The sequence below is a fragment of the Odocoileus virginianus genome, chromosome 4, assembly GCF_023699985.2.
Source record: "Odocoileus virginianus isolate 20LAN1187 ecotype Illinois chromosome 4, Ovbor_1.2, whole genome shotgun sequence".
NCBI classification, from domain to species: Eukaryota; Metazoa; Chordata; class Mammalia; order Artiodactyla; family Cervidae; genus Odocoileus; species Odocoileus virginianus.
Window position 1 is genome coordinate 72,231,599 of NC_069677.1, and position 18,681 is coordinate 72,250,279.

At 47.0% G+C, this 18,681-nt stretch overlaps 1 protein-coding gene across 1 annotated transcript in view; it reads right to left on the reverse strand.

Moving 5' to 3' along the window:
- EPHB1 (EPH receptor B1) overlaps positions 1 to 18,681 on the reverse strand; it is a 454,706-nt gene that overhangs the window by 86,539 nt on the left and 349,486 nt on the right. Inside the window, exons 6-9 of the mRNA XM_070466704.1 lie at positions 16,038 to 16,162; positions 8,592 to 8,754; positions 4,999 to 5,107; positions 4,100 to 4,164 (exon numbers count right to left, since the gene is read on the reverse strand). Of these exons, the coding sequence (XP_070322805.1) occupies positions 4,100 to 4,164; positions 4,999 to 5,107; positions 8,592 to 8,754; positions 16,038 to 16,162 (462 nt within the window). The remainder of the gene's footprint in view (positions 1 to 4,099; positions 4,165 to 4,998; positions 5,108 to 8,591; positions 8,755 to 16,037; positions 16,163 to 18,681) is intronic.

Genomic DNA, 18,681 nt, shown 5'->3' on the forward strand with positions numbered 1-18,681 from the left:
TTAATAGTAACTTTTTAAATAATTCTGTATTTAATCCTTAACAATCCCCAATGATCACTGAACTTAGTTTTAAAGGCCCTGAACGTGTCTGCTTCCCAGTTTCCTGGGTGTTCGGCAGGGATTGAGCTCACACTTATGTTCTGAGGTCCCCGTGTTCAGTCCTCTTGTCCTGTGTGAAAATTAGTGTGTGCCAATCTTTCATTTTGGATACATATCTCATTTGTTTTCAGAATTTCTCAAAGCTTAATAAAAACAGCTCTGTGATTATAACTTCAGTTGCCTGTAACATGGACATGATTCTGTCAGGGCTGCTTTCTGAAAACCCTTGACCCCTTCCCAAGCCCTCACCTCTCCCCACTTCTGCTCACTCCATCCATCTTATAATTCAGTGCAGTGTTAACTACCATCCAGTGTGTAGTTATCCAAGTCTTATAAGTACCTGGTAGCATTTCCCAAATGTAGCATCAACTGGAACTTTTCTAAAGATAGACTCCCAAGCCCACCTGGATCATCACATCCAGCCAGTTTTTACTCAGCCAGCACCTTCTGAGGACTGTCTCATGGAAACCATAAGAACTTACCATCTGTCTGCCTCTTTCTAGACATGGGAAACCCACACTTACCCACTCACCCTTGAACATGAACCACAGGTTCCCAGGCTCTTCAGCCCAGCATCCGGCACCATATCCACGCACTTTCTCTTCCCTACCTGCCTTCCCTCTAGTCACTCTCACCCCAATCAAACCCTCCTTTATGAATCCATTCTCTGTGCTGCAGGCTCAGAGTCTGCCCTGGAAAGCACTTGGTATTCTCAAATTGACAAGATCTGTTGCATCTCCACAGGCTAGAGAAGGCAATATATTTGCCAATATTTCTATTATGTCTCATTCAGCCTTCACATCAGCTTGAAAGGCAGGTCTGGGAGGACAGATGCCAGCAGACTCTGTATGAAGCCCTGTGCCCTGCCTGCAGGAAAGACAGGCAGGGGCCTTCTTGGGTACTGATGAGTGAGGCTGGGGAGCTGTTGCAGGATTCTTGTCCCTTCCAGGGCAGGAAGCGCTGAGACGTCCAGGTTAGCATCCACATCCACCCAGTGAGGTGCATGCATATAGGTAGCCCAGGAATGGTTGCATGCACTTTCAGATCAAGGGCATCTGAATTTCTGCCTCCTACAATGAGACCCAGAAGAGGAGCCAACAAACCACCAACTAGGACTCCTGAGACTGGTCCTCATATTTTGACTTGCTCCTGACCTCCAGCCACCTTAAGCCTCTGCAATATGGAGAGATGACAGGCTTTGCAGCAGGTTTAAAGAACCTGAGGTCCATCTCTGCCAGCCATGAGCTGTGAGACCTGGCAAAGTCATGGAACCTCCCTAGATTAATGCCTGCCACCTAGAGTGGTTGTCAGGGTTGGAGGAGTTGAAATGAGCTACCAGAATAAAGTTCCCCACGCATGGCACTGGGTAAGCTTTCTGTAACTAATTATTCCTATCCTCCCCTATCTCAGGCCAGGTCCTCCATAAGAGCCTTGAGTTTCCTCTTCTGCTGTGTGTGTGCTGTGTCTTCCCCAGCTCCACATCCCTTTGGCTGATTCTCCAACAGTAATAGCGTTAGTCAGAATGACGGATGTCTGTGGGAGAAGATGCACTGATGCAATTCAGTGCATGAGGCTATGAGTTCAGAGAACCAGAGTGCAGAGAGGAGCCAGGTTTCAGGGACTGGGTAAAAAGAGAAGGGTTATGAATAGAAAGAAAGAGCATTTATAAAAGGAGAACAGATTTAAAAAGAAGACAGACTTCTAAGGCAGCAGAGGGACTGAACTCTGGTGCAGGAAGAACTCTGTGTGCCCAAGTCCTGGGGATAAAGACTGCACAGCTTGTCAACACTGTCCTAAGCCATCTTCAGTGGTTTCTGCTACTGAGGACTGGGTGTTGGGTCTTCTGTGGACCCTGAGAACTAGGGAGGCTTGATTCTCTTGGCCATAGAGGTGAGAATTCCCCAGCAGGAGGCTGTGAGCACTTTGAAAGCCTATCTGTGCATGTGGGTGCCATGTGGTGGCCCAGGAAAGCCAGCCCCTCCAGAAAAGGAAGTCAGGTCTGAGGGTGAAGAGGCCAAAAAGGCAGCATGATGCACCCCAGCTTGACTCTTGGGAACTCTCTGTACCCCAATGAAGGGTACAAGGTTTAACTCATGTGCCTTTAAAAGGAGGGGCTCCCTCCTAGGGTACCCCATTCTCACTTTGGGCGTCTTTAGTTTTCAAAATGGCATTCCACATTTTGAACCCAATTTTGTGTCCTCCGCTTTCAGGTGGACATGGCCATCTTTAAATGTTTCTTTCATCCAAAGAGTTCAAAGGATGCCAAATCTGAAATCAACTGCATAGTGGCTCTCAAGGTGGCCAGGCATCAGCCCAGAGCAGTGAGGCGGGGTGATGTCAGAAGCCCAGGAGGCAGAGGCCGGGAGGCGGGGTGGTGGAGAGAGCCCACCAGGTAATCCTGATGCACTCTGGAGGGAGCACCTCCACGTGAGAATCACAGACAAATCAAAGTCTCTGTCCTTAGGAAGCTAAAGACCTGCCTGGAAGGGAAATGCGTCAGTTTATGTTAAGCAAAAGTATCTGAAGAGTTTGCTTTGAGGTGCAAAATCAGAATGTGAGCAAAGGAGAGAGAACACATTAGGATTTCCCTCTAAAACCAGTGATGTCTGGTTAAAATGGAGGCCCAGGTGGCCTGCTGGGGGAAAGAAAGAGGGACAGATGGACCTGGAGTGTTGCAGGAGCTGTGCCTGTAGCCTTAGAAGGGGGCTGCTCTCCCAACCTCCCTCCCCCGACCCCAGTTTGTGTTGCTGAACATGGGTGTAAGCTGGACCACCCTCAGAGAGCCTTGGGGTCTCAGCCGGTGCCCAGTCCACAGCCCCATCCCTGCCATGACTTACAACAGCAGCCCAGCTGCCAGGGGCTTAGTCCTTTACAGACCCTCGGTAGGTTCTTGGTCTTGGACTGAAAACCCTGGGGAACAAAGCCACATCTACAGAGCAACCTTTGCACAGCCCCAGCCTTGCTCTCACTCGAAGACAAACTCCTCCGTGGCGAAACTGCCATGTGAGCAGCCCGGCATCACTCTCTTGCCTGGGGTCACCTCGGGTGAGAACTTTTGTCTCGGATGCCATTTCCACTCCCAGAACCACCCAGAGGAAGCCTGCTTATGGTGCGTGTAGACAGAGCCTGTTTTCCATGCTCACCACCCAGGGAGCAGGAAGAGGGGGCTGGTACTGAGGTGAGATGCGGCTCACGGAGGAAGCCAGAGGCAGAGAGGGCAGAGCGCACAGCGCCGGGGCAGGTTTCTGAGTGCGTCCGTGGAATTTGAAAGGAGTTATTTAGAAACAGAGCATGTCTGCTGTAAGGATCTAAGCATTCTGCTTCCTGGAGGCAAGAAGTAGCCCAGCTGACCAGTGGGACCTTTGCAGACCCTGCAGTGTTGTCCTGACACACATCAAAGAAGAATTCTGACACAGGACTTAACGTCGCAAGTCGGTAAAGGGAAATTTTAGCTATAAAAATATTCTATATAGGTTTTGAAAAAAGAGAGTAGATAACGAGTGAAAAACTTTTGAAGGCACTGCTTAAAAGAAAACACTTGGGAGATATCCCAACACTTTGGCCTCTTGGGCTCTGCTATCTTTTTAATTCCCTCCGTTCAAGTTCTCTGGCTTATCTGTGAATTTGGTTAACACATTCCCCAGCAGCCCCATTGGATAAGATAAGGCAGAAGATGTTAATAGAGAACCCTCCATCTTTTTCCACTGAGTCTGATTTCAGGATTCATTGACTTGCTAAACCCAATCTCCCTGCATTCCGTGTCCTCTATGGGCTTATCAGTGAGGAAGATAATCTACCTGCCAGACATCCAATAAGTGCCCATGATGGGTGGACACAAATGGGGTGGACAGCCTTGGTCCCTGGGGACCCAGCCTCTGGGCACTGGGGGCTGGGAGGGGGCTCGCAGTGGGGACGGGCCAGTCTGCCTATGAGGAGCCCCCGAGCACTTGCCTCTCGACTCCGGAGCTCAGGCAGTGGGTGGCTCAGGCTTTCTACTCACCTCTGCCCGTGCTGTAATGCTGGAGCTTGTCACTGTACACAGCTTCTTTGCTGTAAGCACGTTTCCTGTGGACGCAAGGGAGAGGAGCTCTCTTAGCCAGGGTATACCCACACCACTCTGCTCCCCGGACCTCCACCCAGGCCCCCTGTTCTGATGGGGGCTCACCCGGCTTCTCCCGGGGTTGGGAAGTGCAACCGTCACTTAAGCAGAACTCCTCTCGTGGCCAGCATTCTAGCTTGACCACCTCCGTGGGCAGTGGGGTCTGCTTTCAGGTCAAGGTCTTTCAGAGGTCAGGCAGGGCCAGAGTGTCTACAGAACTTGGTGAGCGGCCCTGGAGGATGCCTGCTAGCACTCTGGCTGCGCTGTGGAACTTCTCGGGAGGGGCCAGCTGAATCTGGGCTAACCACCCAAGGCGGCAGCAGCAGCAGTATTAAAAATTCACAAGAACTTCCAGACCCAGCCTCCTGTAGGACCCGCTCTTGCAGAGCTCCTCTTTCCCTCCTTAGCTCCCTGCTGCCCACCTGCACCCTGTGGCCAGGCCCCAGCTCTGGAGCCAGAGGACGGGTTGAGGCACAGGGCGGGATGTTTCAAAGGGTCAAATGCAATTTTGTAACTGTCACTCCAGGAAGACCATCGTGTGCCGGGGGGTTAAATGAGTGGGCGAAAAGGAGGTTGGGGGACGAATGCTCAGAGCCTTGCCCAGCCCCTTTAGAGGATGTATCCCAAGCACAGAGAAAATAAATAATCTGGAAAGTTCTAGGCTGCTGGTGGACAGAGAAGGGGTGATGACTGATGAGCCTGACAGTGTGTCCCTGAACAGTCCACATGACCGGGGAGGGTCCATGAGCCAGCTTCCTGGGTCTGAGGACAGCAGGCAGGAGCGGGGCCAGGGGTCCTACCTGCTGCAGACGATGGAGATGGCCACCAGCGACACCACAAACACCACCCCCGCCGCCGCTGAGCCAGCGATCAGGGGCAGCTGCTCCCGCAGCTCAGACTTGTAATCATCTAGCAGAGAGAGAGGTATTAGAAGCTTCCTGCCTGCCCCCTACATGGAGCTGCTACTCAGCGATGCTACCTAGGACGTCAGAGTGATAGAGTTTCTATATTTCAGAGCTGTAAGCCTGACCCAAACCAAGAGTAATCTTTAAGTCACACACACTCACAAAAACAACCCAAAACAAATAATAACAACAATAAAAGCAAGATAACAGTGACAGAGGACCTCACAACTAAGAGCTGATGACATTGGCCCCAGAGCAGAGGTAACTGTCTCCATGCCCTCAGTCGGAAGGCCTCTCAAAGGTCTGTCAGCCTTGCTAAGGATACATCTAACAGGGGGTATGGAAACCACTGCTGAAGTACCTTCTAAGACACAAAGTCGCTGAGATGCAGCCAGTCAACAGATTGACTGAGAGGAGACTTAAGAGCATCTGCAGCCATCCAGCACCACACCCAGTGCTGCAGGGAATGAAGACACATCGAGAAGCAGCCCAGAACTCTCAAGCTCACACTCAAGAAGAATAGGATCCCGGCTTCCGCCAGTGTTAGAAACACATGGGCGAGTGGCTGCCTGCGGGTCACAGAGTTGGACAGAGCTCTCTCAAACCCCGGCTTTACCATGGGGAAGCTTAGTGATCTTAGACAAAGCATCTAGTCTTTCTGACTCTCAGATTCCTTATCTGTTAAAATAAATTTTTAAATTAAATCACGGGACACATATTTCAGCATCTGATGTATCACAGATCCCCAAATACGAATTCTCTTCTCCTTAATCCATACAAACCACTCGGCCCAGGGGCCTATTGTTATTATCGTGGTTCTTCTCTCACTTGGTATCAAGGAGCCATCACAAAATTTCAGGACTGAGGCAGATGGGGGTCAAGCCATGTATATCCTATTATAATTGGGGCTGCCAGATACAGCAAATGAAAATACAGGATGATCAGTTACGTATGAATTTCACATAAATAACAAATAAGGTTTTAATCTAAATATGACCCAAATATTGCATGGGAGATACTTAGACAAACATTATTTGTTATTTACCTGAAATTCACATGTAACTGACCTGTATCTTATCTGCCCCACTCCCATCATTCTGAGGTTCCCTGCTCTGCAGAATCACTGAAGCCCAATCGTTAAACCCATTTCCAGGTCCCTCCTCAGATCTACTGAATCAGAACCTCTGAGTGAATAGTAGGGTATCTGCGTGTTTACCAAGCACTCTGCGTGGTTCTTATGCGCCCTGATGTTTGGGAACCATGGTTCAACTTTGTGGATAGGGAATGAGACTTGCAAAGACAAGGATATTGTTCTAGAAGCCTCCCACTCTCTAGAAATTAATTTTAAAGAGTGAAGGTAGAGTTTCAGTTTCCCTCTGCTGAGAACTTTTTGTAACGTGTGTTTTTAAAAAAGTTAACTTGGCAAAAATAAAATAAATAAAAGGAACCACAGGGAAGAGTCCATGTAAATTAAAAAATTCCTAAGCCATGTGACCTTCGACCCTTCAAATTGATTTCTAGGTGCTTCCAGAACCAATATCCTTGGGTTTAGAAGTCTCCTTTACCCACAGTGTAGAAGGATGGTTCTCAAACACTGGGGCATAAGAATCACCCAGAATGCTTGGAAAACATGTAGATACACAGTATATACTGTATCTACATATACTGTATATACTGATTTATACTGCTGTGTAAATCAGTTTTTAAAAAATTAGGCAGCCAAGTCAACGGCTGGCAGGTTGTAGCTAAGTGCAGCCCAGAACCACAGCAGCTCTGATCCTTGTAGAGGTCACCAGTCTAAAGCATGGCCACTGACCCTGGGTGGGATCCCACAGGTCCTCCTCGACCCAATGACCCTATCACTAACAACCTTCAGACTCACCTTTGTGCTGCAGGGAGGCCTGAAGCCTCAGTGAACATAATTATTACTGATGTGTGAACCTCAGTCAGTAAGACAAATACTCTCCAATTTGGCCACTTACCAGAACTCTCTTACATCCAGCCCCTCTTGGGTTTACAAAACTTAACTGCCAAATGTAAAAGGAATAGCCTTCTTGGGAGAAATCTGTTACTTCTTGATTTGTCTAGCAGAATTGCCAAGAGACCAGTGCTCACAGCTTTTTGAATTTTGGGCTTTTAATCCTGTGTACCTCTTGATGCCAAAGTGCCCATAAATCTAGATGTGAAGTGAGGTGCAAAGAGGGGAACAGCGACCTTAAGGAACTGAAGATGGACTGCGTTCTTTTCACACCAGCAGCATCATTAATCTGGATAAAGTGGCTCACCTTTCTACCCTAACTCACCATCTTCAAAAATGAGCCCAAACTCACCTAAAATAAACTTGGAACTGACTGCAAACTCCAATCCTACAGAGGCCAGGTAGCTCACATTGAAACATCCAGGTACAGACCACTGGGAAGTGACAAGCCCTGCATGGGGCAGCAAGCCTGTCTCAAGGCAAAGTCCTCATGCTAGGATGCCCACCAGCATTGCCTTCTCTTAGAATTTTTCAAAAGAAAACAGATATTATAATTTTTATATGAAGTCACTTGATTTTCAAATCTTTCTGATGACTTTACAGAAACTGTTGACCTAAAATAAAATGTTTTTCAAGGGCAGTGTGTTTTCTATATACTTTAAGTAATAAAGGAAAAAATTAAAGCCTTTCTATTTGAGAGGCTGGGAATAGATTGACACTTGGGAGCTACCAGGAAACAGCTCATCAGTGAATAAATATAGATAGATAGGTAGTAGAAAAATGAGTACATACACTGTGGAAAGTAGCTAATGTAACAGACACCCATACACAAGTCTGAGGTTACAGGGAAACAATTTTCATAACAACTAAAGGGGGTGATCTCAGAGGAGTAGCAGAGACGGTGACAACAGGGAACTAATAAAGCCCAAAGGTGGAAGTATTTTCAGGGATGAGATTGTCTAGCCTTGGAGACAGCTTGGAAAACAGTGGCTGTTCTCTCTGGAGACACCTCAGCGGGACCTACTGGGGGTCACATGTGAAGCTGTTTTAAATATTCTGAGACGTGTGGGACAGCGACTCCTCCAGTGTGTGCCTCTGTTTTCTTCCCGGAGCCCTTGACTCATGCAGTGAGGCTGTGCACTCAGCTCCCAGCCCCGAGAGCAGAGGAGTGAAGTGGGAGTGAGGATGAAACAATACAGAAACCCAGAAGAACATATTGTTTAATTTTGTGTTGGGCTCACTGCTGGGCAGACACAGGCGCACATGTGGGAGTCTCTGCACGTGCGCGGTAGAGACCCGTGAAGGAAAACCCTCTAGATATCGAAAACCCAGCCAGGCTGCAGACAGATGCTCTTCCTAGTGAATGCAGGTCCTCCTGGGGGCAAATCCTTCCAAGGCAATTCCACTGGAATCCAGTTAGCAGTTGGCATTTTGGCTGTGACCACTGCCTCCTGGGGGCTTCCTCTCCCGACTGCCTGCCCTGATCCCAGGTCACCCGCCTGCCCCTTACCATCCGTCAAAGTCTGGAAGCACATCTTGCCACTGAACTTTCCATAGCCGGCCACGGTGCGGGCGCGCACCTGGACCACGTACACCATGCCGGGCCGTAGGCCGTCAATCCGCGCGGTGTTGGTCTGGCTCCTGGCCATGGAGGAGTTGAACTCATTGTGTTCCTGCAGGAGAGCAAGGGAAAGGGGTTGGCAGCCTGCTCCTAAGCACGTGGGCCCCTCGGTTCCGGGTCCTGCAGATCTGCTAGAAGTTGTCCCCAGCCCCAGGCCATCCCTCGAAACCCCACAGACTGGGCTGGACTTAAAGAATAATAAACTGACTCTGGACTGTGGGGTGGTGATGCTCTGAAGAGAGGTCTGAGTAAATGGCTGAGCTCTCAGCGCCTGGCAAAGGGACAGTCATTTTCTACTCTTTCCTCTCCAGGGATCAGAGACAGAATAACAAAGCACATGCAGCTTTGCAAACCCCCTCTCACCCCTGACCTCAGCAGAAGCGAATGGCTGCATTTGCACCTGCCTGCCTCTCTTTGCGTTGCTCTTGCTGAGCTCTGGTCTTTCTTCTCCTGGTCACTCCTCACAATGGCTATTCTAGAGCACTCCTTAAGAGACCTCAAGTCCTTAGACAAATGACTTTGTGTTCACTCTGCTAAAAAGCTTGAGGCCATGCTGGACTACCTCCCACACCTGCGCCTGCTTTCATCTTGGCATGTGTCTGTCTGGGTCCCCACTGTCCGAGTTCCTCTCCATCAGCATCTGGGGAGGCACGCCCCTTCTCCCAGGAGAACATGGCCTCTATCCTCACCCCTCCCACTATTTAGGGAGTCAGTCCCACTCTTCCATGTGTCATGCTCTTCAGCATCTTCTGCCTGGCCCGCTACAGGCCCTGTCACCTGCACATACGTATCCTCTGGTGCTCACAGACCTGCTTGCGTCTTTCTTCCTTCTGACTCTCCCACCCATCACGAGTGCCTTACTGTGTCCCTGCTTGGGCTCTCTTGGCTGCTGATCTTGTGTAACACATGGTTTGGCCTGAACTTTTGTAGCTTCCTATCTTTTCTGCCACTCTCTTCCTACCCAATCCAAAGTTCTTTTGTAAAAAAGATCTCTGACTCCCTAAAGCTATTATCAGATAGACACAACTCCTAACTCTCAGTCCAGGGGCCTTTCATAATGCAGTCAATTCCAATCTCTCACATCCGCACCCCATCTGAACCACCACCGTGCTGCCTCTCTGGGTACCAAAGCCCTGGCCTCCAGACCTTTGCTTAGGTTTTGTTCCCAGTCTGAAATGCCTCTGTCCAGCGGCTCCTCTGCATTCTCCAGTTTCCTTCAGCCTACACCCCTCAAGATCTCCTCTTCTAGGAAAGTGCCCCTCACTGTTCCAGCCCAAGGACTCTCTTCCCTGCTGCCCATCATCTTTCTACCTCACCCACATGCACCAGCTCATCTCTAATCATTTCCATGTGACCATCAGAGTCTAGGTCTGCCCCTGTTTTGCACTGTGAATCTTAGAACAAAATGGAGATCTTAGGTCACCAGGAAGGAGGCCTCAAGTCCCACATGCAGATCTAGGTCGCTGTGATGAGTTCTAGGCATAGCAGTTCAAGAGGCAGGGTGATAAATGAGGGGAAAGTTGTTGACCAGTGTGGTCTGTGAGCCACATCCTCAGTCAAAGGACAGAAGAAATGTTGAGAGTTGAACCAGGACAAAAGAATACAGTACAGTGAAAAGAAATTACCATCGTCTTAAAATATGCAGAAGTCTACTGTGCAAGGGCAGAGATGACCTGATATGTGATCATTCATTCATTTGGCCAGTGGTCACAATGACAACACACTACCATGTGATGTATGCTACCAAGGGCTGTGGGTATCAAGCCATGGTCCCTGCCTTTGGGTACACAACATCTTGTGGGGTGGGGCTGAGAACTGCAGTGCTGAGTGAGTGACGGGGCAGAGGGCAGCTCAAGGGGTTATGAGGGAGCAGTAGATGGCCCTCCCAACCCAGACTGATAAGGCGGTTGGGAGGGACTCAGAGAAAGGGTGACATGAGTGAGTCCTGAAAGATGAATAGCCCCATGGATGAGTGAGGAGGGTAAGAACTGAATAGAATATCCTTTGAGAACAGAATAAAGCATGCAAAGGTGAGGCCAAAAGATTAGGCACCTGCAAGTAACTGGGAATCTCTGGAGGATAAGTGGCATGTAACTGGGAATCTCTGGAGGATAAGTGGCATGTAACTGGGAATCTCTGGAGGATAAGTGGCATGGGGGTGGTGACGAGTGACTTGGAAGCAGTTGGTGAGAGGCCAGAGCAAATAGACAGCTGAAAGTTACAAAGAGGCCCATGCTCACCCTAAGCGAAGTGATATATCCACTGGCCTCTGGGTGAGATGGCCTGGGGAGGGATCACCCATACATCATTTGATTTATTTGAAAAGCAGGTGGATTCCTAACCCCACTCCACCCCCAATAAGGAATTCAGCAAGAAGAAGGCTGTCCATTCTAGAAGGGATGCCATCTAAAACTTTCATCATTACTATCTTGACATACTGAAAACATGGTCTGAAACTACGAAAACACGGCCCTTGCAAATTAGGACAAAATCCCATTGCTCCAAAATCTAGGCAGCTGCCTGAATTCTCTGGTTTTGCTGTGTTGGATGCAAGTGTGCACTGCTTGAAATATGTGAAACATCTCCTGGGCAGCTCTTTTCCTGAAAAATGTGTGCTGGTGTATTGGCATTTGGATGGCAAGAACCCATAATCACTTTATTGTCCACACACCCTTCAAGAAGTTCAGTGATTAAAATGAGTATCAGTCCTTGTTCTCTCAAAACCATTCATCAACCTCAGGCAGATAAGAGTGAAGAGCAGAGTTGCTTTTCCTTTTCTTCTTCTTTTTTTGGTTGTTTATGATTTTGTAAATGTGAGGGGGACAGATGCTGCAGCTGTTGAGGGCAGAGACCACATCTTCTTTCTCCATCCCTAACATGTAGCATGGTGCTTGCCTTGCCTGGGTGTCCAACACCTCAGTGCTAAATGAATAAATAAACAGTACACTTTGGACCAGAAATTTGAACCCATGGATGGAGCACAAGATATTGCCAAGGTCTGAGTGAGTTCCTGTGAGAAAATGAAGGGTAGAAATAAATTTGAAGAGTAGAAATACTCAAGGCCTAAAGCAGTATGTCCTCGCCTAGTTAATATGAAGGGCAAGTCCATGTCTAAATGCTTAATCATTAAGACAGCCAAGAGCAGCTGTAGATGTTCTCCTTTGGTTTGCCTATAAGCACTAACGTCAGGAGTGAAAAGTGCTACAAGACAGTAAACAAGAGAGAATGATGAATGGAAGCATATTAAAATGGGGAAGAAGATGAGCATGGGAGTGGCCCTGGGAGTGTCATCAGCTTGATGGCATCTGAGCTCTCTATTAATGAGCTATTGGAGGAGACGAAAGCCTCATTGATTCCACTCACAGTACTGAAGTTGACAGGTGTCCCAAGCACAAACCAAGAGAGTGATGTGGAGTGGGAGACCCAGACTTGGAAAACTACAGCCTATGACCAACTACCTGTTTTTGCAAATAAAGTTTTATTGGATCCCAGCCATGGCCATATTCTATTGTCATCTATTGCCCATGGCCACTTCCTGCTATAAAGGCACAGTTGAGTAGTTGCATTACAGAGTATGGCCTGTAAGCCTAAAATATTTACTACCTGGTCCTCACAGAAAAATGATGCTGATTCCTAGTTTAGAAGTGGCATGGGAAGGAGGAATGATGAGTTATATTTCTTTGGACTGAATCCAGGACATCTACTGGGCTGTGTTCTGTTTGTGTTTGCATCTTCTAAAGACCAGGATTCCACACCCTTGTGTAACAGGCAGGCAAACGACTCTGGCTATAAGTATTTGGATTGAAAATTAAGATACACTCTCTTATTTCTGAGGCCACACTAATTTTGAGCAGCATCAACTCAATTGCATCCAGTCCTTCATTGAGCTCAGAAATATACTGAAATATAATAAAAATATCTACAGTTCCAATTCTGTGGTTCCCTAGCTGTGGCCTGTGAGGTTAAGGGTAGATCATTTGACCTTTCTGTGACTTAGTTCTATCATCCATAAATTGCTTATACTCAACTTTCAAGTATCTTTCATTTCTTTTGAGGATCAGAACTAATGTATCTGTGAATATCTGGCATATAACTGGCACTCAATATGTGATGAATTATTGTCATTGTGATTATTATTTCAAAATACCCTCACAAGATAATGTCCTTTCTTCAGAAATTAGAAATGGTCAAGGCAATGTAATGGATTTTATATTTGAGCACTTTATAAGCAAGTGAGAATTCTATCATAATATATTGAATGGTAACCAACGCTTGGGCAAAGAATCTTCTCTGTTCTGAAAGAAAGCATTCTATCCTCCAGGACAATGATCTGCCTCACTGAAGTGTGGAAGCCCCCTCTGGCATTGAACTGCTGTGCATGTGTTCTGTTAATAATTAGCATAAATTATTGAGAAGTAGAGACAGGATCTATAATGGGAGAATAAGCCTCCTTCACAGCATCAGAAGTCGAAGTTAATTGCAGTTTGTTTAGTGAGGAGGCTTGCATGGACAGGGAAAGTCTGTGGAGGATTTGGGCGTGGGTTGGGGAATGAGGAGCTGGGGACAGAGGCCTGAGCCTCATGGTTTCGGTTCTGAGGCTTTCGCCCCCTCCCTTGGTGACTGCCCTTGGCACAGCAGGAGAGGAGGAGGGCAGGTGGTTTCCCATACATCTCACCCCTTCCCAGCACCGCCACAGGCTACAGGACAAAGAACCCAGGCTAGAGACTCCCTTTCTAGCTGTGTGATCTGGGCAAGTTGGGCTTGTTTTTTTAAACTTCTTTATGTATTTGTTTCTTTACCCCAAACAATGTTATTAATATTTACGATATTGGGCTGTGAGGGGGAGAGATTATGTTTAAAAAGCCTCTGGCACCCAACACGGGCACACAAAGGAGAAATTATTATTTATTTGAGATGAGCTATAAGGCTCAAGTTCATGTGTGTGTGGGAAGGGGACTGGGTGTGACCTTACTGGTGACTGACTCTGCATCACACCATATATGGTCAAGCATGATATTCTATTGAAGAAGGTCAACAGAACTAGGTATAGGTCAACTTGAATTTGGTCCAGGTCAACTTTGGTGGTGAAATGAGATAATGAAATCAATAGGTCCAGATTGGTCCAAAACACTTTTGGATTTGTCCAACATTTACTTCATTAAATGATAAAAAAAAAAATAGCAAATAAGGACCCTCAGTTCAAAGCTGAATGAAAATAATGGTGGCTTATGAATCCAGATCATGTGAATTACTCCCAGTTCCCTGAATTGTCAGAATCAACCATCTGTGAAACTCAGAATCCTCTAAATGAGCAAAAAGTTGCCTAACCGTCACCTTGCTTGCAAATTTGGCTATAACAGCTGAAGGGCACACCTCCTTGCAGGCTAGATTGGTGATCCATCTGGGTTTCTGCTTTCAGGAAAGTAAATTGGTGAATTTTACAAATGTGAAAACTGACCTAGAGTAAGTGGTTCGGTAACGGGACCACATCTGTGTGGTTGTCAGTTACGGACGGCTCTGGAAATGAAGGCTCCCTTCCCAATGCAGTCATGCTCCATTTCAACACTGCCTCCATGTTGGAGTCTGCAGGTTTTCATCCTAGAACCTCTTCTTATCTCCAATGACCCACTGGACAGTCTCACCTGGGCTCAGGGCTTCCACACACTGACAACTTCCAAGTGGTCATCTCCAGCCCAGTCCACGGCCCTGAACTCCAAATGTGCATATCTAGCTGCCGGCTGCACATCTCCACTTGGCTATCTCAGAGGCATTTTAGACACGAAGCTGGGCATGTCTTCCCTCAGCCCAGACATGCTCCAGCCACAAGTGATCCCATTCTCATTCATCTTAGTGACTCAGGCCCAAACACTCCCAGTTGAAAATCCAACCTGTTGGAAATCCTGTTGGCTTTGGCTTTGGCCCCCGTCCTTGTCTTAGATTATTATAATTGAGCAGGTCTAATTTCAGTGGAAAAGCTTGAATGATCCTTTTAAAAGTCAGATTCTGTTTCTCTTCTGCTCCAAACCTGCTATGGATCCCAATCTCATTTGTGGAAATGCTCAGGTTCTTATAGCCCAACATGAGCACCCGCTCTGATTACCTCTCCCCTGACTATTGTTTTCCTGTTGCTCTTATGAGTCCAGTCATGCTGGTCTCCTTTCTGCTCCTTGAGCCAGCATCATTATCTGGCTGCAGGGCCTTTATATAGGCTCTCTATCTCCCACATGCCTGCTCTACAACACCCTTTCCTCCTTCAGGTCTTTACTTAGAACTTACCTTCTCCAAAAGCCCCACTTTTATCATTCTATTTATTTTTGCAACTACTCCTCCCCCAAACCTGACCATTCTGTTCCCATTTACCCCGATCTACTTCCCCCACTTTAAAGTCCTCATTTTCTAACATACTGTATGATACCCTTATTAATTATGCTCATTATTCATTTTCTGTCTACTTGCATTAGAAAGTAAGCTTCTTGAGGGCAGGAATCCTTGTTTGATCACTAGTATATCCTAGAATAGTACTTGCCAAATAGCAAGCACTCCAAAAAAAAAAAATACTTGCCAAACAAATATAAATGAATAAATGGTGTTTGCACAAATACTGTGTTGGGTCAGTATATAAGAAATACTGTATTTTCCTGGGATGTTGCAAATGTTATAGTTCACCATGGTGGGAGGAAAGACCTGCTCCCCCCACAGATAGGCCAGGGGTCAATACCACAGGGCACTACTTCCCTTTTCTTGGCAGAACATGCCCTGTTGTAGTCCCCAGCAACAGGTGTGCGAGAACAAAGAAGATAATGTACAAAGTTCTATTTCTATTCATTTCTACCTCTCATTTTTTCATTTCCAGTTAGATATCTTAAACCATACATACGCTAGTAAATACATGCATATGATTTATAAATAAAAGATCTTATATTTGGGGTACATAATCAAAAACTTTGAAAAACACTAATTTACAAAATCACAAAATCTTCAGAAAATTCAGGGGACACTGGTGGGTTTGTAGCACAGCAAACACATGTAGCAAGTGCGTGACTGGGAGAATGGAATTGGTCTTGCCCATCCACGACAGCCCAGTGAGTGGCCCAGACAGCGGGGTGGGGTGTTGGAAGGTTCTCTCTTGAGTTGGTGCAGAAAGCGCCTGGGCGCTGGAGGCCTTTGCTGAGGCAGAGCTGGGGAGTGCTCTCAGGGAGCCTCTGGCCTCTGTCACAGATTCCTCCCCCCATCAGGACTCCCTCCAGCCTGTATCCCTGGGCCCTCAGCTGGCTACCACCCACACAACAGTGGCTAGCCCTGAATCTTGCAAGCCTGCAGGCAGGACTGGCTTACCTTCTCATAGTACCGGATCTCATAGTCCAGGATGATGCCATTGGGTTGCTCCGGCTGTGGCCATGACAATGTGATGCTCCTCATGGTAGCACTGACCTGGTGCATGATGGGAACAGTGGAAGGGGCTGCAGAGAGAGGAAGAGATAGGGCAGTTGAAAAGACCCTTGATGATATGAGAAAGGTTGTCTTTCAGAGATAAATAGGCAGAGAAATGCTATTGGGTTGGAACTCTGCCTTTTCTTTCTCATCAGCTCAGCTGAATCTACAGAATTTCTTGTAGGTTTTGCAGAATGAATTGAGTTTAGGTACCAAAGGAGAGAAAAGGTGACAATTAAGGACAGGAAGACATGTATGAGGGTGGTCTCTGGAGTGAACAAGCAGAAGAAAGGTTTCAGCAAAACAAGAGATGGCTGGAAAAACCACAGGAGAACAGTATGAACTGACAAAGCCAGAGTTAGGCATGAAGGGCGTGACCAGAAGGAAAAATCTATGTTTCAGGTAATGGATCACAAGGAGCGATGGACTGTTTTTGAGCAGATGGTGTTGAAGGAAGCTCAGTCTTGCAGTAATGGGGTGAGCCATCACAGAGAAGAGAATGTGGAGGCAAAGTCTGTCAGCAAAAGAGTCAAGCTGGTCAGTGCTGAATTGCTGTGCAGTGGAAAAGAGCATTCTAGCAAACATCTTCTGAGACTGCATGGAAGATTTTGCTGTGTTTCAAAAGGAAGAGCGGCGGCATCTCTCCAAAAGATATGAATACAGGCCAGCAACAGAGTTCTTTTTGACTTCTGTCACAGTTTTCCAAATGAGGACATTTGCTATTGAGCGCTCACAAATATAAATGAAGAAATGATACACAAACCAAACATTTGGAAACAGAATAATAATTTCAAAATCTGTGAAGTGCTTCTGAAATCTCTGTTTAAAAAGAATATTATTTATTTCCCAATTCAACATTTTTCACACAGTGTAAGTAAAATGAAAACAGTCTGGAAATAATAAATGAGGGCTGTCTGTCTAGGAAAGAAGCGGGTAATGGATGAGGCTGCAGTCTGCGCTCTGTTCAGGGGCTGTTCCGTTTAGTCCTGGCACTTCTGCAGCGATGAAGGTCGCTTCCTCACACGAACTCCACTTTACAAGGCTTCCTCTGGGGACTTTGGCTGAGTGGCATTTACTGTCCTGGATTTAAGTTAACAGATTCCCCTCTAGGACCTGAAATTACAGAGCACAGCTGCTGGGTCACAGGGCTCCCTCATTCTCCATTTCTCCATGATCCTAGGACTCTCAGCAGACACCTACTGCATGAGGCCCGTGGGCGGGGTGGAGATGCAGGGAAGATATTAGGAAGATACTCATAGTCTGGGGGAGCCATAAAGAGAACACAGAGTGAGAGGTGCTGTGATGAGCCCTCAGAATCACAGTGTTCATCTGGGACTTTGCCCACATCCCATTAGAGACCTTATGATGTCTGTGAAAATACGCCCCTCAGAGCTCCTACTCCTGGGAGCATAACTGACTAATGGCCCCAGCTGCAGCATTCTGAGATATATCACTGCATCCATGTGGAGCTGTTTCCCACACGCTGCTCCCACCCAATGACTGAAAGTGGTGGGGATGCTATGACAGGTCCATTCTTAACTCTTCCGATGGGTAACTTATGCTCAAACACGCCCCAGTGGACTTCCCAACACTTCCCTGCAACTCATGTCTGTCTAAGGCTCTTCCCACTCAATCCTTCTTCCTTCCTTCTCTCCTTTAGAGGGATCAGATCTTCACTGTGGTCTGATAGCTCTCCCAGCCTCCTCTGGCCTCCACCGCACTTCCCCAATAAACCTTTGGTATATCTGATTTCATCATGGCATCTGTGAATGGAGGACCTGAATTGACGCAGTTCTGAACCCCCCTATCAATTATTTTCTGCCAGTCCTGCTGCATCCCTGGGGACAGCAGGCTCACTGACAACAGGAGTTGCTGCTCCAGGCCTGGGTATCTCTCACCAATGTGCATGTCTTCCTTATCCTTATCTGAAATATGTCTTGGAGATTCCCACTGGTCTTGGTTCTGCCAACTGAATACAGAATGTTCCCTCTTTCACAGAATGGCTTGTCAAATAGCTAAAGAAACTAGTTAGGTCTCCCCTGAGTTTTTCCTGCTGAAAAGAATGGCCAGATCCTATGGAAATTTCTCCCATGATATGCTGCCACCTGAGGTGGCTCTCTTCCAAATGGGGCTTGTTATCTAAATCTCTTTAGGCATGAGGCCCTGAGGTGAATCCAATTCTCTCACTGTTGTTCGAACAGCAAAGATTAGAGTAAAACTAATATCTACCATGACCCGTGTACTATGCATCTATTCATATGACCATAAGCCTTTGCTTCAAAAACACATACCTGCGATTTGATTTTGAAACCACTGTCAATATAACCTTTAGGCTTTCCCATGGTATGCTCCTCATCTTTTGTCTATAGCGTTGGCTTTTTGCTTGGGCTACAGGGATTTACATGTACCTTCACAGGGTTGAATTTGGCCTATTTGTCAGGAAAATGGAAATAATTTTTGATCCTGCCTCAACTATCACATGCATCTTCTCTTCTTCCCAACTTAAGATCATGGTCCAGATCCACTTAATTAACTATTTAAACAAGTA